General features: G+C 35.0%; 2 protein-coding genes across 2 annotated transcripts; one reads left to right on the forward strand and one right to left on the reverse strand.

Annotated features, from left to right (window-relative positions):
* The first annotated feature begins 3,049 nt into the window (after positions 1-3,049).
* LOC130635467 (uncharacterized) lies at positions 3,050-12,460 on the forward strand. Its single transcript, XM_057444799.1, has 12 exons — positions 3,050-3,218; positions 5,292-5,423; positions 6,409-6,555; positions 6,801-6,931; positions 7,229-7,316; positions 7,602-7,733; positions 8,122-8,250; positions 8,336-8,464; positions 8,877-9,129; positions 10,689-10,855; positions 11,484-11,587; positions 12,020-12,460. Exons 1-12 carry the CDS (start codon positions 3,152-3,154, stop codon positions 12,023-12,025), a joined length of 1,485 nt encoding a protein of 494 aa, XP_057300782.1. The 5' UTR covers positions 3,050-3,151; the 3' UTR covers positions 12,026-12,460.
* A 7,684-nt stretch (positions 12,461-20,144) lies between these two features.
* On the reverse strand, positions 20,145-24,608 carry LOC130636496 (selenoprotein T2-like). The gene is made up of 4 exons (XM_057446236.1): positions 24,386-24,608; positions 21,648-21,891; positions 21,367-21,454; positions 20,145-20,619 (listed from the first exon to the last, which is right to left on the reverse strand). The coding sequence occupies exons 2-4, from the start codon at positions 21,777-21,779 to the stop codon at positions 20,387-20,389; spliced, it is 453 nt and encodes a 150-aa protein (XP_057302219.1). The 5' UTR covers positions 21,780-21,891; positions 24,386-24,608; the 3' UTR covers positions 20,145-20,386.
* Positions 24,609-24,630: the final 22 nt, after the last annotated feature.

Below are 24,630 nucleotides of genomic sequence, written 5' to 3' on the forward strand. Positions count from 1 at the left end.
AATAAAAACAAAACATGTCGTACTTATATCCTCTGCGGTATTTAATAATGCAACATCAAGAAATTGGGGAGCCAATCAAATTCCAACTTCAGTGAACCAGTACCAGAGCTATTTCTTTCGCACCAACTCGCATATCAGAGAACGAAAAGGAAGGTCTGGGGACGAGATTGCTTTTCTCATATTTACGAGAAACAATATGGAGCCGAATTAAAAAAAAAGAGGCATAAATAAATGTAATAAAATTAGCGCCATGCTTGTTTTTTGGTCAGCAAACTCTTTTCTTTTAAAATAATATTCAATTCTTGAGCAATCAAGGCTTATTTGGTCTAAATGATATCCTCTATAAGAAGTAAGCATGTAGGCTTTTATTTGAAGTGTGTCTGCGCATACACAACAATCGCTCAACTGGACAATCACCTAACATATTAATTTCAAACATATATATTATGAAGAAATATACCTATTGTAAATAAAAAAAAACAATTGTTTTTATTTTTCCTTTCATTTGCTTGCATGAAGATTTTCATTGACCGTTAATAGAGCTGAAATTAGACATTGGGACAATTGACCGTTTGGCCGTTGCTTGGAGGTGACCGATGTATGGAGGGTTTTCTATAAGAGTTAGACCATAAATTCGGCAGTGATTTTCTTCTCTGGTCGCTTATTAGGAGGTGACCAATGTATGGAGTTGACCGTTAATGGAGGTTCCACTGTATATGAATTCTCCTCTAGAAATTGTCTATTACAACATTTTTTAAGACTTTTTATATGAAACCATGCAGGTGTAAGCCTCCATGATTTGAAACTGACACATTAGTTAGGTTTGACACTTAAGCGGTTTGATTGGCTAATATCAACCTCGTCCCCAGGACCTCTTTTCGCCTTTTTGATTTCGGAGACCAAAAAAGCGAAGAGAGGTCCAGGGGACGAGGTTGGGCTAATATAAAAGTTTACACAAAATGATATACCTTACATGTTTTTTTAAAGGGATAACGCTTAAAAGCGGGGAACTTTTTAGTCATATACTGAGTATATTGGTCAGCCTTGGTGACTCCTTCTGAAGTTTGTTTTTTTCTTATCTCATTGGTATTTTAATTAGACAGTTTAAGGTTTAGTTAAAACCACTACACTATCTGAATTTGGCTTGTCTAGTTTTACCGTTAGCTTTATGCTTGTATTTTTTAAACTAAAATCAAGAACATCTTGCCCATAATAAGGCAACGTTTAATTGTTCTCCTATATATAAGCATAACGAAGCATAGTCTAAGCCTGATTGTATTTTTTGCATGAGCTTATCCCAGCTTGATATCGAATTTCCACTTATAACCAAACATGTACAGGGTAGAATCGTCCGGGAAATAGCACAAAATGTTCTAATAATATTTTCCCCTAATTAGGATAACGGATTGCCCTGATAACTTTACGAAAATTGGAATCTCGTTCACGGTACTTCTTGAGATCGTAAACAACTCTGGATCCTTCTTGTCCCATGATGGATTCTGATTGTTCTGCTTTTTCATAACTTTTTTTTTTTGCGAATGATTATATTAAGCATTTTAACATAATCCATAATGATGGTGGAGACACGAAGAATGGGAGTATTCAGCGTTGAAAGTATCTTACTTGGTATTATTTTTCAAACATATGGCCAATATTTTAACACAGATCAAAACAAATTCCCCTATGAATATGTTCATAAATGTTATGCTTACAAAAGTATATATAAAGACACTGGAAATGTCTGAAAACATGTAGCTACTAATAATCCTTGGAAGTTAGGCCTATTTAGCTGTAAGTTCAAGAAATAATAGTTCCTTTCAATTTTCTTGCCTGGATTTGTACATGGGTTCCACTGGAATTTTGTTTACAAGTAGCTATATAAATTATGTTTATATAGCTATCTAGCATAATTTTCAGAGGATTCTGTGATTTTAATAATAAGCTATTTTTGACAAAATCTTTATGAGGCGGACAATTTTCTTTTCACCGTTGATGCCCGCTTTAAAGAGATTCCACTGAAAGAAAAAAAAACTCTGCTACTTTCTATACCAAAGGACTCCATAACAACCTTTAAGCCAATAACAGTTTGTCTAATTAAGTTATTGCACTAAGATTCACAAAGTGGAACCAGCAGTTAGGGGGAAAAGCTGCTTATCCGTACTTTATGTAGCTGGCTATTTAATATTTATTCGTTTAGCTAAAGGAACCGATATTTGTTGTTAAACAAGGCGCATATTCTCGCATAATAACATTTTTTAATAATTCTATCCTTGAGTAATAAACCCCAACCAAGACAATGTTTAAAGCTTTTGAAAATATATGTAATAAAGAAAATGATAATAATAAAAACAAAACATGTCGTACTTATATCCTCTGCGGTATTTAATAATGCAACATCAAGAAATTGGGGAGCCAATCAAATTCCAACTTCAGTGAACCAGTACCAGAGCTATTTCTTTCGCACCAACTCGCATATCAGAGAACGAAAAGGAAGGTCTGGGGACGAGATTGCTTTTCTCATATTTACGAGAAACAATATGGAGCCGAATTAAAAAAAAAGAGGCATAAATAAATGTAATAAAATTAGCGCCATGCTTGTTTTTTGGTCAGCAAACTCTTTTCTTTTAAAATAATATTCAATTCTTGAGCAATCAAGGCTTATTTGGTCTAAATGATATCCTCTATAAGAAGTAAGCATGTAGGCTTTTATTTGAAGTGTGTCTGCGCATACACAACAATCGCTCAACTGGACAATCACCTAACATATTAATCATATAAACATGCTGAACGCTTAGCAACAAGGATTGATTTCTGCACTGGAAACTGGAAACAAATGCTCTGCCACAGGGCTACCAGACACCATTCTATACTATTTTTATATATTGTTTTGATTTTAAGCTACCATGGCTTATCATAAAATGGGATATTAAAAATAAGTTAATTTCTTATGATATACCACTTCAAACAACTTCTAGATTGTGATTGGACCAAAACAAGCAATCAAGCATAAGAATGCTTGATTGCAGTACGCATTGTGTATTCTTATTTTATTATCTTTGATAAAGATAGACAACTAAACTACAATTAAGACCTAATCACAGTTTACTTTTACGCATGCAGTTTTGTTAAGATGTAAAGGCAAGTTATCGACATGACTGGAAAGCGTTCAACGTTTTATTGTTTGGTATTCGCAGTTTTGCACTACATATGTTGCGACGGTAGGCCGCTAACTTTGTTTGACCTTTTTATTGCATACTTTTTAACAGATTTCCATTTTTAAAATTTCGAAAGTTGTTCAGTATCAGGACAATCCCCCTGAATAATCACCCCTTGACAATTTCTGCCTTATCAAACTCCCCCCTGAGTAATACCTCCCCCTCTGGATAACTCCCACATAGAAAAATTCTCCCAGGATAATTTCCTCGGACAATTCCCACCTAGGATATCTGCCGTTGGATAATTTTTCTTCTTTTTTTACCATTTTCATACAACAGCGGTTTATTTTCTACATTTTAAAACAGTTTTCTTGGAGATTCCAGCTCGTAGATAAATCCACGGGTTCGCGGGCCCATTAACTACCGCATTTGATATTTGTTATATCATGTGTCCGTATCACAACTACAGAATTGTGCAGAGAATGGCAAGGGGTACAATTAATAGTCGTTAGATAGACTGTGGAAAAATTCAAAGGAATTAACTCCCTCTCGTTACTAGCAGAGCAGTTACCATTTTAGGTTTAGAGGGAAAGTCAGGTATTACAATATAGTAAATAGTTTGTGCAAATATTTACGGGTCATTAGTCGTACATATTCTGGTCTCCATTTTTTTCGATTCGTGCCATATCACAGGTATCGCTATTTCGTGTACGCTTAACACAAAGTTGAAAATCGTCTACTATTTTGAACAATGGTCATAATAAAGGAGATTATAGATTAAATAGATTATACATATTTTGATTGTGTTATATGTTAGCCAATTAATATTTTTATTAATATTTCCTGTATTCCCATGGTTATATAGTTTCTCAACCTCGTCTCCAGGGTTCTTTTTTTCTTTCCGATAATCTTGGATGGCTCTGAGATTGTCAAAATCGAAAAAGAGCATTGAGGACGAGGTTGATGGTGGAACACAAGTGGGACGGCAAATTAAATTATTTTCACGGTAAATTACAGTTAATACGGCAATTTAAACATTCATTGCAGCAGAGTAAAATTTATTGTAATAGTTTTGGCAAAGATAGATATATTGCGCCAGTTAACACCAATTTAGGCCAACCATGAACTGCCCAAGGGATGTCTGTGATATTCCTTTTTTGGACATATCATTCAAAATCAACACATGTCGAAATTTCGCCTAAAACATCCAACGTAAAACAAAAAAAAGGATGTCAAAACATATAATGATGATGGATAACTAAGGGAGGGTAGGTTGCCATCTAGAAGAGGATTCTGATAGTGAGTTTTGTACAATCGCTGAACTTCATGCTAAAATTGTTGAGTTAGGTGAAGATTCCCATTGTCACTATAAAACATCCTTAAAAGGAAAACTGTTTGAACACTATGAAGATCATTCTGTGCACAGCAACCTTAAATGTACAACGTTACTTACTTATAAAAACTAGCCTGACTTATCATGGATAAATTTAGAAAAATTAAATCACAAAATCCATGTGACGTGATCATTGCAGCAGCAAAAATTATTAAAGCTAACATGGGAACCGCCTTGCAATAAAAAAAATATCCTCTAATTGGCAAATTAGACGAGGTAGAATATCACTAAAAATCTCGCTTAAATTCCTCATGTGTTTGGTAGCGTCACCCTAAAAACAAGTGAGAATCAGTCAATCCATAACACAATGTCCGAGACCACCGTCATTGATTGCTTCAATCCCATTTTGCATTGGCGTGGACACAGACAAACCTTTCGCTACAAGGTGACTCGTCAATTACTTGTCAAAATTCGGATTTTTTATAACTTCTGACGGGGTGAAGCAGTCAGCATAAGGGAAAATCAGCCCGAAGGGCAGCAGAGCCCGTTTACACAATTGGTAGGACACAAAGTTGACTACAACATTAGCACGCTGGCAGGAAAAGCCACATTTCATGGCATGGGCATTATTTTCATCTACAAACAAAGTCGAGGAATCTTGCTAAAGTTATTAAAAGGTTGAGGCATAAAGAATTCGCTGGTTTTGCAGACAGACTGACAGACGTGGATTGCTGCAAAATTTAGGCGTAGTAGCAATTACTTTTAGCTATTATTATGTTACAAATATTTTTATTTTAATTTAGTTCCTATCACTGATATTTTTCGATGTGATTTCGAAGATGATGTTTGTGGTTTTACCTCTTCACCACCAAATTTATTTCAACGCAACAGAGGTGGGACACCTTCAAATTTGACAGGACCCACAGCTGCACCAGGTGAGATTATTAAGTTTGGAGGTTTTTTATAAACATGTGGTAAAATCATTTTCTTTTTTGTACCGATTGTTTCCCTGAAAAGAAAAATAATTTTTGTGTGAAGCTACAATAAAAGTTAGCAAAAGTCGCACAGTTTTAGCACTGAATGACATAGCCGACAAAAATTATGCCCAATTAAGAAATTCGCTATCACTTCTTAGCATATCGTTTAACCCTATTCCCTATCGTTTAACCCTATGTCCAAATTGAATGAAACTTAGCACACTTATAGTACACAAAAGGAACAAAAAGGAACAAAAAGGAACAAAATGGTCGCAAAATTTTTTTACTTGCGTCAGCACATTTTCTGTGACGTCATCAAAAGCTTCAGATTTGTTCAAAATGCCACTATCTGCTTAAAATTCAATTACTTTAGTTCTAGAGCGAATTTTTACATTCTGTTTGAAGTTTCAGAAAGCCAAATAAAAGTTATTTAACATATATTTCGGTTTTTACATAGATCGCATGAAAAATTGCCAAATATTGCCCGAAAATCCGTTTTTCCGATTTCCGGGTGAAATCTGAAAATACCGGGAAATCGGATTAATCACGTGACTAAGACATGGCAAATAATTCTTCTTGATAAAACAAAGTTGTGTTGTAAGTTTCAAGTTCTAAACATAATCCTAGCAAGAGTTATTATGTTTAAGGGGTTCATGGAGATTTTTAGGGGTAGTTAGGGGTAGTGCAAATAGCGGATTAGTAGTACAAGAAAGATACAACGTTGATGTAAAACGAAGTCGAAGTTTCCACAGCAAGGAATTGGTGAAGTGAAAAAAGCAGTATTTAAATGTGAAATACAAAATCTATAAAATAGACATAGATTTGAAACTTCAAGCTGATAAATTGTCAAAACTAAGACTAAAGGTTTTGGTTAATAACTGTTTTGAAGTTTCGATTGCATGTTGTTTATTAAGGTGCTGTTTTAAGATAAATTTTACCTTAGAGGGTGATTATTACGTTTTTTACGAAGCTTCTGAGTCAGAAAATACAGCCATATTTGAAAGCAAAATTATTGATGCCAGAAATGGGTGGCGAAATTTTAGCATTTCTTTCTGGCTGCATGCGTATGGAATACACCTTGGCGGCTTAGGTAAGAGAAAATTAGTAGTTTTTATCTAAAGACATGAAAATTATCTTAAGTTTTTTTGCCTTATTTTGTTCTTATAATCTATTTCAAAATCTCAGCATTGCGTGGTTTACATCAAATTTAAGCGACATTTTATTGCTAAAAATAGCCTTAAAATTAATAGTAGTATCACTGCTCAGTGATCTATATGAACGAATGTAGTTGTGTTATTTGTTGGTCATTAATAACACCTATTTTTTACGCATTAGATTTACTAATCGTGTCTGCAACACAGGAAGTGTTGGAAACGTTTAACATCACTGCACCATCATCTGAAAAGTGGAAAACTGTGACAAAGTTTTTTAACCCAACGAAGGGTAATGGAAACGGCTTGTTTAAGGTTTGTCGAAAAAGAAATTTTCATTTAGACATTTTATATTTGGCAGCTATGTAGTTTATACATATTTTTGCGTCCTTTAATACAGCTTTGCATTTCAACAAACACAGACAGGTCTGTTAATAAAGGCGGGGTTAAAACTAGGATTAACGTGTTAGGTACTACCTATTAACTAACATCAGACATTTTGTGTGTCCATATCACGAACATAGTACTCGCGCTCAAACATAAAGACGAAGTCTATTATTACAAACATTATAGAAAGTGCAACAAAAGTTTTTATAACTGATTTTTTCGCAGGTCCGCTTTATGGTAACAAGAAAAGGTTACAGTGCTGATTTTGCGTTGGATTCTTTATGGATTGGAGCTTACATGGACTACTATCCAGGTATACCAGAAACAATTTCTAGAAAATAAGTGCGATCCTGTGTTAAGGCTATACTTGTTCTATCAACAATATTAACCCTATTCGGTCCGGGGTATTTCGAACATATTATGACCGCGGGTGGATTCCACCCCCCCCCCCCCCCCCCGTCATAATTTGTGATAGGACAAAATGGCAGCAATAATTTTTTGCTTATGTCAGCACCTTTTTCTGTGCCTTCATCGAAAGCTTTAAATTTGTCTAATTTACTACTATGTTGTTAAATTATCTGCTCTATATTTATTTCAGTTACTTGTACTGCAACTAAATGCGCACCGAATTCTGTATGTCAGCAAAGTTTTGATTTTGTTGGTTGCACATGCAACGCTGGATTTGTTGGCAACGGATTTGAATCATTTAACGTGGCTACTGGCTGCAATGGTAATTTGAAACTAAAATTGTGCGACCATGTGTTGTGTTTATATTCCAATGAAATATCCATATGATTTGTGTCAATTAAAGCTGTTTCTTAATATAAAGAAGCTATCGAAAGCTTTTTTCAATAATGACCGTAGTTATGTTTCGAAAAATTAACATTTTATCTTTATAAGGTAATCATGGGTTTGTGTTTTCTTGCACTTTGATTGGGTAATCTACACATACATAAGCAAATATATCCCCCCTCCCCCCTTCCCCCCTTTCCAGCCCCTTCTGCCGCTAATTACCATTGCGTTATACACTTCAATAGATAATGAATTATATTTGTCAAAAAGGAAATTTAATTTCAAATTCAGGAAATTCAAAAATACCTCTGTAACTTTACCTTTAGCACATGGAAACTGTTCAACAAATCCTTGTGACGTAAATGCCATCTGTTCATTAGCAATCTGTTCATGCAAGCCAGGTTTTGTTGGTAATGGAGTAAAAAGATCAATAAAGGGAGGAACCCGTTGTTTGGGTGAATATTGTAGCAATTTTTTTTAGTTTATTCTGTACTAATCCTGACTTAATCACGTTGTAGTACGAGTTTTTATATTTTGTAGATCTGAACGAATGCGTCACTTTAGATGTTTGTGGAACAAACGAAATATGTATCAATACTCCAGGTGGATATAAATGTGTATGCAAGCCTTATTTCCACAAACCAGTTGCAGAAGGTGCCACCTGTATAGGTAATGTTTTGTTCGTAGAAAACAAAAGGATATAAGGGTAGATATGAGCGCACAGCTTCTAGAATCTGCTATGATCATTAACGACCTTATCCGCTACAGTTGCAAAGAAATCAAGAAAACTAACAGCTATAAATACTACAATTCAAATGGTAAAAAATCAAAGATGAAAATGTCAATATTAACGACAGTTGAAACAACAACGACAAAATTAGCGATAAAAATCAAACTGCTCTGCATGTCGTAGGAAAAGAATAAATTGGGGTATCGAACGTTTCCAAACATGAACTATCTATGTCTGAAAAAGTTCTTTTAAAAAACAGGTGTATGCAAAAGTTTTAAGAACACTTCATCAATTTATCACAAGCAATTAACTTTAGCAATTAATGGATGTATAATTATAATTCTACTTTAGAGAATACCTTCACAGACGCTCTAAACACAAATCTAAACACAAACAAACCATCAAAAGAAATTTCATCATCTGTGACCACCAAAAAATCCACACAGACAAAGAAAAAAATGACAGCTCCATTATATAAACCTAGCGATACTGAAAAGAGTTCAAAAACCGATTTGACGATAATGTATATCATAGTTGCATCTATTGGAGGAATATTGATTGTGATTGCTTTAGTGGCTGTGTGTATATACCGGGAAAAGTCAGGGTATGTGGCGTGCCAAAATTAAATTGAAATACTATTTTTCTGTTTGCAAATATTCTTTATAACTAATGTAGTGCTTGGTAATGAACTTGGTTTCAATTTTGAAAATGTTATCACTTATCTTCAAGCGTTGCAATTGAATCATTAAAATGGTATGTCATAAATAAGCGAGTTTATTCTAGGCTATGTTTCGACAGCTACAGCTGTCATTGACAGACATTGATCGAAATCATCTTTGTCACTCAATAGTTGAGGAGGCATTTAAAGGATCGAAATTAGTCAATCAGATCAAAGCAATTAAAGTAACCTTGATGGAAACAAAATATTGATTAAAATCTATCCTTTTCCTAAAAATTCGCTTTTTCCGTTACATTTGTGTCGAATTAATTTGCTCTGTTTTGAAATAATTGCTTTTCAACTATACTTCTGGAAGTTGATAGGAAATACTATTGATACGAGTATTTCTGTCTATACTATTTATGGTTTCTTCCACCTTTTTCGCTGTTTAACCGGACTCACGGTGTATGTTTTATTTATTATTCTATAACATGATTACGCTTCCAGTTATGGCTCGCAATCTTATTTTTGTCTGTATCAGCGTCGTGTACAGATCTTTTGTCCTCCCGCACACTTTGAAACATTTATTTCACCGACATCATAATCCTTAAATAGGATTTCATAGACACTACTTATTTTGTGTTTCCGATGCGACAGTATACTACGTAGCGTGTTTTGAGATTGAAACACTGGCTTTATTTTATGATTTTGTTTAACCGTTTCTTGTTTCTGGTATATGGCATGGCATATAAAGTATAGCTACTGGTTCATCTTTTGCATCCTTCTATTCCTGATTTTTTTTTCAACCCTTTAATGGTTCGTCTCGAGTAATTGTTTGCAAGTAGAGCGTTGCTTATGTGTCCTTACTCATTCTTTCGTTCTTTTTCTTTACTGACTCCATTGACTGCTCTGTCCAATAATAAGGACACTACACTTTCTTTGCAGGACATTTAGTGATTAGATGTGTAGTTGAAATATTGGTCGGTGTGAGTTGGTTTACGGTATACTAATACTGAAAAATGGCCACCGTTGCGGGAATAATTTTTTCGTGAAACGCGTTTAGATGTGCTCTTTAAATAATCTCCAAACCCTAAGAGCGTGATCTGCAGTTGATAAAGCTGCAGTCTGATGTGCCCGCATATCTTTTTCAGCTACCACATAGGAAGTTGGGCCATCAATAGCCACACTGTCAGCTTGTGTTTAGAAGTTTTTGTGAGTACTACCAACAAGGTTAGGACAAAAAAGGACAAAAAAATGAGACTGCATCCCATAGCCGGAAGAATGATTAAATGATTTTGTTTTAAATTTTCCGAAATATATAATAATATCGTGTAGAGTAGATAATGTCGTGAAAATTACCCTTTTTGTGACTAATTTTTTCTCTATTACTCTTGGTTAGATCGGATTTTTAACACCTCTCTCTCTTTTTCCCACAGACATTGCTACATGGTATAACGTTAAGGTTGATGCTTATTTATCTATATTTATCAAAATTCTTTCTTTAGTTTTAGGGAGAAAAACAAACATATATCCAAAGAAGAATCTAATATTTACACTTCAGGAAACGAAAATACCTCTCTATCAAAATCTCCTCCTAGTATACCAGTAAAACAAGAACCAAATGTGATTATCCCGCTCGAAAGTCCAGTTCACAGCAACGGCTGCAATTATGGTAAGCCATCTTCAGTGATATTATATTGTTTAAACGCAGAGAGACTGTACCAAGACACATTATAAGCCATCTTATGAACTTATCTAACTAGAAAACTGTCAAAGTGTAGTTAAAGGCATTTGCTAAAAAAAGGAGAACATTTATCTGCTATGAAGTGTCAGCCATTTTTTCATTGTTATAAACAGTATAACTAAAGCTTTAATTTTTCTACAGAGAGTTCTATCGAAGGCGTATTACAGTATATTCTCGTTAAGTGGGACATTTAAGGGACGAAGGGAAATTGTACTACTTAGCATGTATCCTACTTAGGGGCTATTTTTTTCATACCTGAGATTCTAATCTGTATGCTGCAACTGCTCCAAGTGCTCTGGTGACCAAAAAACAGCTCCGACATTTTATTGTTCTGTAAAAATATGGCTTATATTTCTGCATAATTACGAAACCACGGCTCTTTGCAAACAATAATGACTGTTTTAAAAACAAAAGTGCTGACAGCCATAGAGTCAAAATTCTAACTTTAGGGAGGAACGTTTTTTTGCAAGGGCGTTTAAAAGGATTGGGGCGTTATCAAAGCATTACTCTACGTCTGCATAATATTGATTAGATCTTACACAAATTTGTTTTTCAGAGTCCGAAGGATATTACACAGAAATGATCGATGGCACGGACTTCCCAAATTATACGCAACCAAATGTAACAGAGAGTTACGAAGTCAATAATATTGATCTGAAGGTAGGTCTCTTTAAGCGGGTTCACACTTCATTCCTCGTAGTCTCACGAATAAGCGACCATGAATCTGCACATGCGCAATGTTTATTTTCTAGCATACTATGTAACCACGGCAAATAAAAACTGATTAATCAGATTTCTAAATCCAATTTTAAAACGAGGTTTGGAACTTTAAAATGAAAAACAAAGTTGAAAGAAAAGTTCTTGTTTTGAAAATTTTTTGTGTGTAATGTTTAATATAAACATTGAATGTATTTATCTTATCTTTATGTGCAGTTTTATTTTTCCCGCTAATGTGTGAACTGCATTCTTTCATTTTTGTATTCTCCCTATTCGAAAAACTACAACAAATGACTGTGAACCCACCTTTACACGGTAAAAAGGGTTAACACTTTCCACTTTTCTATACATTTCACATCTTATATTATTTTTCAGCTATAGCAATTCAAATTTCGAATCGGCAATGAAACAAACTGGCAAATTAACAAATGTCGAAATTGCTTAGAACAGTAAAGACATGCACATGCGTTTTTGTTATCATGGACATTACAATAGACTCTATAACTCGAACACACACAAGGGATCACACAACCTCGATCCCGTCGATGAAGTTGACTCCGTAGTAACGGTTTTGGGGACTAAAAGACCCTTGGGATGAGATTGGGATTAAGAATCATTCGAGCTATAGAGCGTATAAATAATAGAAAATTACTCAATTTTTTTGTAAATTTTATAGCCAATCTAGCATGGTACTAAGTTGTTATATTCTTTGCCTTGTATAATTTGTTCTCCACAGCACAGAGTTTAAAAAACGTATATCGAAAATGTATATTTGATAAATACAGTGCACCGCAATGGAGTCGTTCGACTGCATTTAAATCATAAGTCACATGTTTTAATTTCAAGATAACCCACAACCTCATCCCCAGGGCATTTGGTATCTTTTCTAACATCAGACGGCGATGCCCCGGTAATAGAAAAAAGGCAACAGGCGCTGGGGACAAGGTTGGATAACCCACTGTTGTTGATTTGGAATTGAAATTGTGTAAAGCTCTTACACATATCATAATGTTCTATTTTTTAAGAGTAAATACTCTATGAGACAAACATAAATATATTTTAGAAGAACTACTTTGTTCATCACTAGCATACTGTCTGGCAGTAAGGGGGATTCTATCCGCTGTCCCCAGAACTGGGATCCGCAGACAAACCCACTACACTACGTGCCGCAATATGTTAGTGATGAACTCAGATAGTTTATCCGGATGGTGTGTATACATAGGTTAATATTTATCATAGCACATCCGTGTTTCATTCTCAACAGAGAATGCTTCACCCCGATCAGACCTCTGATCATGACGGGCGAGTATAATGCGTGTAAGTGATATTGTAGAAGAACGACTTTGTTCTTTTACCATTCATCAAAGTCAGGTTTTAATGTTTTTGTAACAAAATCTTTATAGCAAATTGTTGGATGGAAACCAATCTACACTGCTCCTAGTCACGTTTAAGTGAGCATCGTTACCTGGGTATATACAATGCTACAAACAAAGATATTACACAATGATATTCAATGACCAAAATTTAGAATATAAAAATGTGTACTTTTGCATGCATCTTCTTGGCAAGAAGATACCACCCCCTCCCCCCCCCCCCCCAACACTACATTACATAATTAGGAAATTTTGAACTCCTCGAAACCGTCACACACGTAGGAGAAATCACGCTATTCATTACCTTTCACCTTTTGGGTAAATCGGGCCAAAAACCTTTGTAAATTACATTTGAAAATTTTATTTGGCTGATTATATATTTTTCTAGGAAAAAACATTATTGTGGTGTTGTTCCTTCACAAACTTTGACCGTGTCTGAAAAAAATCCGGCCTTGAAACAGATCGAAAATTCCCGCCTCAAAATCAAACGAGCTTTTTCGTCTTAAAAAATAAAGGGATCGAAAATTCCCGCCTTTTCGCACCGGATCGAATATTCCCGCCCGTTTTATTAGGCGTATACATAGACGTCCGCATCCCTATCAAGATACTATAACTTATTTCGTCAATATTCAGTAAGTACATTCAAATTTGCATGTAGCTAGGCGTTCATTTCAATGTTGTCTAAACTAAGTACATTTTTTAAAAAAAACCAACAGGGTTTTCTGTAATTCCAGGGAGTTTGCTCAGGCATTTCCCTGTTGGGCAAGTAGAACATGTTTCACAGAAACAGGGAAAAAACGAAACTTTAATTTCTTCGTAGATAATGTCGCTATATACAGGCCAATAAAGGAAATAAACAGAATTTTTTTGGAAAAAGTAGCCTTATCCTCCACAACTAGTGCAAAATAAATGAAAAAGTGTTGTTCGCTATTTAGAGAAGAAAAAGAAAAACAACTTGGACTTGCTACTTAAAAGAAAAACTCAAAAAAATGGAAATCGAGTATTTTGGTCCATGCATAAACATCATGCCTACCATTTCCCTTTATGAAAAACTGCATCAACCACTGAAGCATATATCAACACACGACCACCTTTCTTCATCGCATTTTTCCACACGTCAACGAAAACATTACGCATATACAATCAAATTAAATTAAATGGAAATACCACTACAATACATACATATACGCACACTCATACTAAACGACATAACGTGCGGCCAAACCCTCACCAGGTAAACCAGGTAAGCACATTCTTTACACCTCTGTATTCTCCATACATCACCACCAACAACAACCAAAACACAAGAACTATACACTCCTCCCTAAAGAAGAAATTCCGAACCAAACGCCTCAACCAAAACCACTTATGGATCTAAAAATCAGACCACTGAAATTTAATTTCAAGAAATACACCCAATCCAATAACCACAACTCCTATATATATATACCAATCAAAGAAATCCTCGAGTACGAATCCGAATAAACCAATACAGATATCAAACAAATATGTAAGAAAATATATAAGAATTGTTGCTATTTTTAACAATGTCACACAACCTTCCCACTACAATGATAGCCCTTACAAAAAATGTACCTTATATAAGATTTCAGGGATTTTTTTATGGGTTTGTGAGTCTACTAAAATTGTGTCTATATAATCATGTATATCTTTTTTCCTCCTTACAGACTCTGACATACGTTCAATCCGAATCACGTTTTATTTTGTATGGCTACACCTACTAAAGCGATATTGGATGAAGGGATACTCAGCCCGTGTAGCCAACTAAAGCCATCTATATTTTGGAATAAATTATAAGATGTTAATCATTGAATGCGGGTTGTATAAACTGCAAAAATATATAGGTGTTTTTATTGTATATATATACTAATGCTGTGATATATACTGAATATATACTACTTATATATACTGCTAAAATATCTCCGCAAACTGCGTAAACAACATTAAGTTTTATGATTTTTTATCCGGTCATAATAGGCTGTTAAGATTACCCAACCTCGTACCCATTTTTCACAGCTTTTTAATTGCTTTTATTGCATACAAACGTTGTCTTTCAATCGCTGTTGCTATTAGGCCATGTAAATAGCATTAAATTTTAAAATTTCTGCTTCGCGCCAATACAACAACTCGTTAAACTTCACCAATGTTTCCTATTAGCCACATGAAAAGTTTATTTGGTATCAATATTCAATATTTTGTAGATCATGAAACATTTTTATTTTCATAGATTTTAAAGAGGAAAAATTCATTCAAACATAAAAATGAATAATTTAGTGTTTGTTATGATGCTATACAGATTTCACTGTAAACGATATTTTTGGAACATATGAATATTGTTTTCAACCAGAGAGCATGTAAAACTAATTCTTATTACGTTGTGAGTTTTATTTTCATGCAATGATGAATTTGCCACTGGTATTTTTCATTTCGATGACCTTTAACCTTTATAAAGCGCACATTTTGAGACTACCTGAATGTGGGAAATATGACGCAATGTGGACAGTCCTTTACGAAGGTCAAAAATTAATTGGCGCTGTACACACTGTCTCATCTAATCTCACTTTACGCCAGTGCCTGAGAAAATGTATGCTGTACTGGAGGTGCAAGAGCATCAGTGTTCACAGCGAAGAAAAACTTTGCATGATACATGATAGTCGAAATGGAGAAAACGGAACATCACTAGAGACTGTAACGGGTTGGGTTCACATGGAAACTGACCCGCTCGGAAAAAACGTGAGTAAACTTCCACTCTAAAGGTGGATTTCCACTTAAACTATTTTCTCGCCCGCGCGTGTATAAATATGATGAAACGATTTGAGCATGCGCAATAGTTAATAACACAAATAATTAGCGCATCTTTTTACGGCGTGTCATCGGTCGTAAACAATTATACTATTTCTGCGGTCATTAAAAGCTTACAAAAAGCGGCAAGCTATATAAGTACATTTTTAGTTAGCCTTTAACCCGTGGAAAAATCCTCAGGTTCGCACGGTCAGCGTAATGAATTACTCTGCGGGGCGTCTAAATAAAGCTTTTTACTGTTGTTATATTTTTTACTGTTGATTTCGTATAGCTTGGTCCCACTTGCAACGAACGAAGCCCCTGTGGTGGAGGGCAGCAATGTAAAGACACGTGCACAGACAAAGGATACACATGCTTTTGTAGAGGTATGCCTCTTTTTAAATTTTAGGGAGCCGTTATTACGGAGCGCAAATCAATCAAAAATGCCCCAGGAACAAAGTTAAATTTCCACTGTTCCCTGTTAATTGATATGCTGCTAACAATATTCATCATGCATTGTCCCCGACAAGCATAAAAAAGAAAATTAATTTTCTAAACTTTTGGGTGGGTGAGCTGGGTGATACATTTACTAAGAAACCTTAAAGTCATGTGATGGTGGACTTCAAAGTAACAACAGATAAATAAATAATTTCGACTTATGTCAATTTTATTTATTCAGATACTTGGATATTACAGGCAACGGGTATGTGTGTTTCTGGTCAGGATGGTGTGTTTGGAGAGTTTTCCCTGACACAGAGTGGTGTTCTCGTGGATTTAAAACTGCAACACGTTGGTATAAGCACATTACAATGTTTTCCAACTGCTGCAGCTACCAATTGGGGATGCGGACTACGCTTAAACAATATTGGTGTTGTTGTTACTGACGGTAAAAACAACATAATAATTCCTGATCAAGCATTAATTGACAGCATGGGAGAATATAAATTAACAGGATTTCATGGTAACTCTGATCATATTGTATATAGCGACTATTCTAAAACGGTAGTCAGTGGACAAAAGATGAGATTATGGTACGCGCAGGATCTTCTTAAAAGAGGTGAGTTTGATAACTCTGGAACGTCCTGTGCAGACGTGTATGCAAAATTTTGTTAATTAGTGAAGACTAACTGCTAAATGATGTCGCATCAAGAAGTAGAAATCATTCAGATTTTTATACTTTACAGAATTTGTTACCACTAAAAGTAGCTTATTTAGGTGCTTACATATATACTCTATTCGCATCAATAAACTTTTTTAAGGAATAGCCAGAATCATAGGGCATTGTTTTTACATTCTTTGAGAGCATAATGTATATCTTCTTCCTCACGGATTTCCTGTATTTTATGAATTACCTCACTAGTACTTGCCTAAAATTGCACATCTATCTTTCTCGTCCCCAGAGCTCTTTTTTTATCTCAAAGGGACGAGAATGTACATCTACGACTTTGGGATGCATTTTCCGGTAAATCACAAGTTTTACTTTTTATATACAATTTTTGCACAGTGGCTAGCAGCGTTCTGCGCTGTGCTAAAAATATTCTTGTAAATAATATTTGCATGTACATTAAGAAAAAGTAATAAATCAAAGAAACGCAAATATCAGACATTTTAATTCTCGTATGTTAATTCGAACCTTTATGATAGAGGGTTTGTTTTGGTTAACTCTATTCAGAGCGGCGGATGGGAAAAATATCTTAGCTGTCGTACTTTTGTTATTCACATTAGCTTCGAATTTTTTATAGCTGATTTTTAAAATATTTTTGCATCAATTTCACAAGCATGTGGTATGCCACGCCCACTTTTGAAAGCTATCTCTTTAATAACAGCCGTATTCTGTTTGTGCGCGAGAAAAAATCTTGTCACAAAATAAATAGGACGGGCGAACCTGTGGATCTATCCGCGGGATACCGACTAGTCTCTTTAGTAAAAACCGTATTTCGTCCGTCATTTTTATACGCACCACATAATAAACATGTTTAGCTGGACAGGAACACATTGTTTTTGTTTTTACTAGATTTTTTTTTAATCAAACCACATACAAGCTAGATTTCTTTCCAATCAAAAAACAAACTCTAAATCAACAAAAATCAGTAGTTTTGGTACAATACATATATTCCTGCCATAAAACGTTTATACATAAACAACAACTTACAAAGATTTAAAAGCTAATCCTACTAAAATTAGTTTTTTCGACATTTTATATGGTCCTTTCACAAAAATTTGAGCCTCCTAGCCTCTTCAAAGAAGATTTTTTTTTTCCAAAACGCTTAGGAAATATTATTTAAAAGTGCTAAGTTATCCGGTACACAAACTTTAATTTTTGATTTATGAAAGTTTATCCAAAAAATTTAGCTTCCAAATTTAAAGCTATGAGCTCTTTCGTTTACTGTGAATGATTAAAAAAGGGTCTAGGGGCATATTTAACCCTATTTTTACCAAACCATTTTGCCCCAAACCTCCAAAACCCATTTTAATGAGTGATTAAATCTATTTTTCGCGTAAAATAATTTTTCGCGTTTAACTTATAAAGTATTTCGGGTGGGATAATTTTTTGGGATGTATTTTTTTTCAATTTAACTTACGCGAATCGGCTTCCTACAATCGGGGTCACAATATGTTGGGACAAGACAACGAATTTCGAAGTTCGACACCACAAGTAATTGCGTAGGCTCATTCTATAAATGTTCGGATCTTAGGTTATTTGGTAAATACAAAATTCTTAAAATGTGCTATTTGTTGCTGACGTCAGCAAGGTCATTAATCACGAATTCCGGGTCCTTCGTGGTCCCCGATGTGAATTATGTCGGTGTGCGGGCGTGCTAAAGAATGTGACTAGCAACTTTTCAACACTCTCTGCTTGGCTTGCTTGTGTGCAAAGGTAGCACCTTGCAGCCTGCCGGCTTCCGAGTATTGACTATTTGACTCTTTTGTCCATATTTGGATAATGAGTAAAAAACTGCCGTAGTCTCAATATTTTTGTCCACGATTGTAGGCTATTTCGCGTAGGATAAACTTTTGCGAATCTGCCTGTCAGTCTTCTTTGCGGGTATTTACTTTCGCAAAAAGGCTTAAAAACGCTGAATTTTCTGGACATGTAACTTTGTCAAAATTGACATGCAGTAAGAGTAAATAAGAAAGACTACGAGAGATTACGAAGGACTAAGCACTTATAAGCGTGTATCGTCGGTCAGCTGTAGACACAAATTTACAAATATGTTCATAGAAGTGCTCCTTAACTGAATCAAAAGCAAGGATTTGTCAGAGTATAGTATTCGATAAAGGCAAATATTGTATTTCAACCTAACCTTGTCCCCAGGACTTGTTAGGCTTTTATATTTGGACGGCCGGAAGAAACCGTCCAAATAAAAAAGCTTGTGGTAGAGCCTTCGCTACCAGTGCGGAAGAACTTGGGTTTAAACCCTCGGCCGAGAGATTTCTGTGCTTGCGCGATCTTCTTTTTTCAAAAGGGAGCCTTAAATGCATCAGTACCTCCTTTGCAGGACCCTAGTTAATAGCAGTACCACCAATAAGGGGAACTAAAAAGGCTATCGTGGATAAATAATAACAATGATCTATATTATAATGCCTGTAACGTCTGTCTGTCTGTAACGCAAAATGGTAGCTTAGCTGCGCAAGTAGCGAGACGCACGCAATGCGTTAAAAAAGGACGGGCGAACCCGTGGATTTTTTCACGGGCAAGCGACTAGTAATAAATAATACATTTGATTGAGTTGCCAATTTATTAAATACCCCACACCCTACTTCCCCTTTTTTAGAATACCACCCCACCCCCTTGCCTTCCACTGTGGAGAAGTTCCCGTCCTTAAATCATTTATGAAAATAACCCCTTAATGGGTCTATCGCGTACTTACGGCAAGCGGTTGTTGCGCTAGCACGATTTTCGTAGCCCACATAAAGAGCTTTAAATGCGCTGGGACTCTATCCTAGGGATGGGTAATGTGCTTAGTATATCCTTAAAAAACTGCAATATATAAGGCTAAATATTCTTAAAGTAATATGCTTATCAAAAATATGTAATAACCATTTTATAAAAAAAATTTAGTCGTACAAATTTGATTTAATCGACTAAAATTAGGTCATTGGTTTTGCTTCAAATGTCTTTTTATCCTTTACTCTCAGTATGTTTAATCATTTTTTTAAGGTGAGGCGATTTATTATGATTTAATGACACAAAAATCTCCATAATAATAGCAAATTCTGTCTGTCAGCGTGCCAGAAAAATGTCGTGCTACGGAAACACAAAATGCGATATTATAAGGACAGGCAAACACGTGGATTTATCCACGAAAAAACGAGCACTGTAATAACTTGTTGATTTTGATTTTTTTTAAATTCTAATTACATTAAAAAAATGTACACAGTTGTTTCAAAACGTTAAAAAAGTTTGTATCAATAAAAAAATATCAGAGATATATGAATATCGGTATCAATATTTTCCATAAATCTCGTCACACGATACTAACCAATTAGAACGTTCCGAAATGAAAATGCTAGTTGCGTGCAAACAATTGTCATTTATTATACTCTCCTCCGTTGATATTTAAAACTATAGTTCTACATGCTCTTCAGTGTCAAATTCATCAAAATCATTCCTCGCGTTTGCCTTCTTAGTATTGTATTTCTCTTTATCGTGAAAATCACCAAAAGTGGAGGATTGTGATGGAGGTGAGAATTGTGGTGAAGAAGCGCCTGATGGATTTATTCGGTTTTGAATGATCTGAAAGAGCTCCTCCCCTTGTGGTATACGTCCAGTTTTTAATTTAGACCATACTTTGGTGCCTATAAAGGAAACAGTTTATTATCGCGTATACTTTAATAGATTACTTGCCGTTGTTTACAAAGTTCAAGGAACATTGCAGATTTTTTTACATGGGCGCGCATTCTTAACGGTAAGGATGAGGTAGAATGGCTGTTATTTAAAGTTATATAGAAGTTTTAAAAGGCAATTAAAATGATTTCCTTTAACTTTTTCGAAAAAGATTTAATTAAATGCTGTGGTCTGTTGTTTACATTTTCTATGTACAGCGATGAGTGCATATGTTCATTGTTCTCAGCATAAAAGACGTAACGTCACACGCTTTTGTGTACTATGTAAGTATTTTTGCATCTATGGGAGTAATATGAACACAGAAAATAGACAATTCTTAATTCCGTGAAAACGAGGATGATTGTTTATTTTTAATGCTACAAATATTACAAATCCCATACAATTAGTATAACTTCACAAAGTTGCAAATTCAAATGTAACTGTATTTAAACCTTAGGTAACCGTTATGATTGGCAATATGCAAACCTCGAAAAAGGAGAGAAAGTAACTTTCTTTATTGACAATCAAAATATATACAGTTGTACTAGTTGAATGGCTCCCGAAAATGCCCATTTGATAAATATTATAGAAAATAAATCTTTAATGACGCTAGAAGAATGAACGCATTCCCTTAGGGTGATACACAGTTAGTGTATTATTATAACAGACTGGTTGTTGTATTATTCGAATTGCTGTAAACTTTTACAGACATGACCTACCATTAAGTTCGATTTCAAAAGCACCAGTCTGAAGTAATGCACCTTCGATGGTATTTGACAAAAAGAAAACAGACAAACAGGATACAATCTAAAATGAAATAAAACTATATACATTGCTGACCCCATAGGAAACACAACAGTAATGAACTATCTATTTACTGATACATGTTTGTTAGGAACAGTTTATTTTAACAAATTAATATTTTGAAAATTACACCAGCCGAAACATGAACCAATCTGTTTACTTATCTAGACAAGGAAAAAACAACTTAATAACACACCTTGTTTTCTTGTGACCATGTGTATGCTGATGGAGGAGGTACATTCAAAGTTTGCCATAAACTGGCTTTCTCACCAAAAACAATTGTAGCCAAGGTTATCCATTTTGCAAAATTCATAACTGATGCAATCATTGAATTCACTCTGGGTGGAGGGTAATTAGAACCGTATATTGCGATTTGAGGATATCGCTGCCTAATAGCAGTAGCGTATTCCTCAAATACGCGGTTGTACCCTCATCCAATGCTAAAAATAAGATTTATTTTTATGTAACTTTTCAAAATCTAAACATAATGTGGCAGAGATAAATATTCTTTACTGGTATTTTTTATTATTCTTTATGTAGTCAGTATGAAAATTTAGTGTTTTAACATTAACCCTAAAAGTTTCCCTCCCGCCTTAATGGTAATATTTGAAGCAGCCATGAGGTATATATTGGGCAGGTTGGAGTATATATTGTAACAGTTTTAATTAAAAAATAGGCTTTTAGGCAGGCATATGGATTGTTTATCAAAAAGGAGAAACGTAAAATGTTGGTGAAGTAACGTGCACGTGGAATATTCCAGAGGCTTTTTTAGATATTCTTCAGGTAATTAACCTCAGACTTTTCTTTTTTAAAGAAAAAAAAGGACAATAATAAAGGAATGATAAATTTGAGATAGTAAACATAGCTAAATGCAGGCAAAAAAATGAACTTTTACATGCGGTGGTAAACATACCTGCACACACCCATAACTCCCTTCAGCCTAAGACACCCACGGCTTAGAACTATATAAACTAAAAATCTTGAACTAAACGGTTGTTCTTTAATACGGCTGCTCTGCTACGGCCAAAAAGCGGACAAAAATAAAATGGCTTCCCTAATTTTTAAAATTTTGTATTTTTATTAATTTTTAAGTTATTGGAGCTTTTTTTCGTATTATTTTAATTTTACCGAAATAAAAAGTATTGGAATGATCTACTTTTCTTTTTTATAAATATATAAATATGTTACATGTGTGTTAACCCTAGTGAGAAAAACTTGGGACAGTCGTAGAATGTCTTAGTACAAACTCATTCAAGGTCAAAAAAAATTTGATGACGTCATTATATTATTACCCTTATGCCTCTGTTCGTCTGTCTGTCACGCAAAATGGTAGCTTAGCTGCGCAAGTAGCGGGACGCATGCAATGCGTTATTAAAAAAAAGGCGAACCCATGGATTTTTCTACGCGCTAACAACTAGTACATATATAAAATCTTCTGGTCCTGATAATACAAAAATTCTGACTCCAGGAAATTTTTTCACCGGAATCTATAATAAAAGTTAGGAAATATCACCAAAAGTCACCCAATTAAAATTGCCGCCCCCGGCCAGCAATAAATAACTATAAGCAATAAGTTATTTTATTCCAGTATATACTTAATCTAACCTGTGGATCATAAAAAAGGTGTTTTCTTAACTTCATTCTAAATATACTGTGGAAGACACTCATCTACACAATAATTTTTAAAACATTTTGAGACATTTTGGCCTATATTTACTAATTTCGGACAGGTGTCTTTTTAAAGAATATAAAAATCTTATTTCGTTCCTTGAGAGATCCTGTTTATACTGAGAAGGTATATGGAACTACTTTTTTGTAAGAAGAGAAAAAACCTCAACAATCTCCCTGTTTAAAGATCTGATGTCTGGATCACGGGATACTATAAGGCCACTATCAAAAATATGTTACATTTGCATTCTTAAGACCCTGTAAAAATGAGCCAGTTGGTTGGGTGTATTTTTAGATTGGAGAAAGTATATCTATTCCAAGGGTGAAAAAATAGTATAGCGCCACTCCACATCATTTGCAGACCCTTTGTTGCCACCCTGTAAACTGCCAGTAGCCACAGGAGTAGTCTAAAGGAATTAATTTTTACAGACTGACAAACAAGACTTTTACAAACAAGAGGGTGCCGATAAGCCGCAAACGCCCGCATATATACGGGCGAGCTCGGGCGACTTTTCAAATAAAATTGGCGGTTGTCCCCCGAAACCGCCCGCACTTTCCCGAACTCACCCGGAACATTCCCGAAATGCAGTTCCTTGTAACAAACCATGCGGACGATGGTTGGGAAGAAGGCGCTTGATGAGAAAGGAGTTAATAAAGTTTATATATAAGTTATTTATAAAGTAAACTTCTTCAAAAACCATCAAAAACAGTTCTTCTAAGAACTTCGCTACGACATAGTAAGTTTATTTTAATTTTTATAGTTTTTTTGAATCATATATTAGTGTCTGTTTTTTTTTCCTTTTGGGCATTGTTCGGGTCTATGCGGGTTTTTTCGGGCGAATACTTGAATTTTTTTCAAAACGCCGAACTCGCCCGAAAACGCCCGCACTTTTTACGGCATATGCGGCTTATCGGCACCCTCGTTGGCAAACACGAAACACAAAAGAAAAGTTATTTTTAATTTTTAATTAATTATAGTGCACATTGGTATAATATGTATTTCAACCCAACTATTTGAGACAAATTTTCTCTTTTTCCTGTGTTTAAAAGTTGGGGTAATCGAAATTTTGTGACCTTCTATAGCTATAGCTATTGTGTTTGGATTGGAAAAAAATTCCCAGTTTTTTCCGACCTACCGACTTGGATTTTTATTACCAAAAGTGAGGCGGTCAGAGGAGGCGACATAACATATTTTTGATGGAGGTATAATAGCTATAGCTAGGCTAGTTTTTCAAATATATAAATGAAAAATACATTGCAACATACCATATAAGAAATTTTACATACGGCCCAGCCGAAATATCAGGTTTGGGCATTCCTGTATCTTCTTCCTCACTGCTGGTGCCCTTAAAGCTTAACAGCACATCTCTTGCTGTGAAAAGACCACCGATAATCAAGGCTACTGCAAAAATAGCGAACTGATTCGCCATTTTGTACGATGTTTGAAGACAAACAGAAACGCTTCTCGTGCGACTACGTTATGTCTGGTTGCACTGGCAATGGCTTCTCAT

The sequence above is a fragment of the Hydractinia symbiolongicarpus genome, chromosome 3 (genome assembly GCF_029227915.1).
Source record: "Hydractinia symbiolongicarpus strain clone_291-10 chromosome 3, HSymV2.1, whole genome shotgun sequence".
NCBI lineage: Eukaryota > Metazoa > Cnidaria > Hydrozoa > Anthoathecata > Hydractiniidae > Hydractinia > Hydractinia symbiolongicarpus.

What these genes read in the sequence shown, in the direction of transcription:
- LOC130635467 (XM_057444799.1), top strand. Translation starts at nt 3,152, where the DNA reads ATGACTGGAAAGCGTTCAACGTTTTATTGTTTGGTATTCGCAGTTTTG. An exon ending in ATGGAAACGGCTTGTTTAAG is followed by an intron (nt 6,932 to 7,228) that starts GTTTGTCGAAAA and finishes ATTTTTTCGCAG; the next exon opens with GTCCGCTTTATGGTAACAAG. An exon ending in CGTGGCTACTGGCTGCAATG is followed by an intron (nt 7,734 to 8,121) that starts GTAATTTGAAAC and finishes CTTTACCTTTAG; the next exon opens with CACATGGAAACTGTTCAACA.
- LOC130636496 (XM_057446236.1), bottom strand. Translation starts at nt 21,779, where the DNA reads ATGATTGCATCAGTTATGAATTTTGCAAAATGGATAACCTTGGCTACA. An exon ending in CATGGTCACAAGAAAACAAG is followed by an intron (nt 21,455 to 21,647) that starts GTGTGTTATTAA and finishes ATTTCATTTTAG; the next exon opens with ATTGTATCCTGTTTGTCTGT. An exon ending in TTTTGAAATCGAACTTAATG is followed by an intron (nt 20,620 to 21,366) that starts GTAGGTCATGTC and finishes TTTCCTTTATAG; the next exon opens with GCACCAAAGTATGGTCTAAA.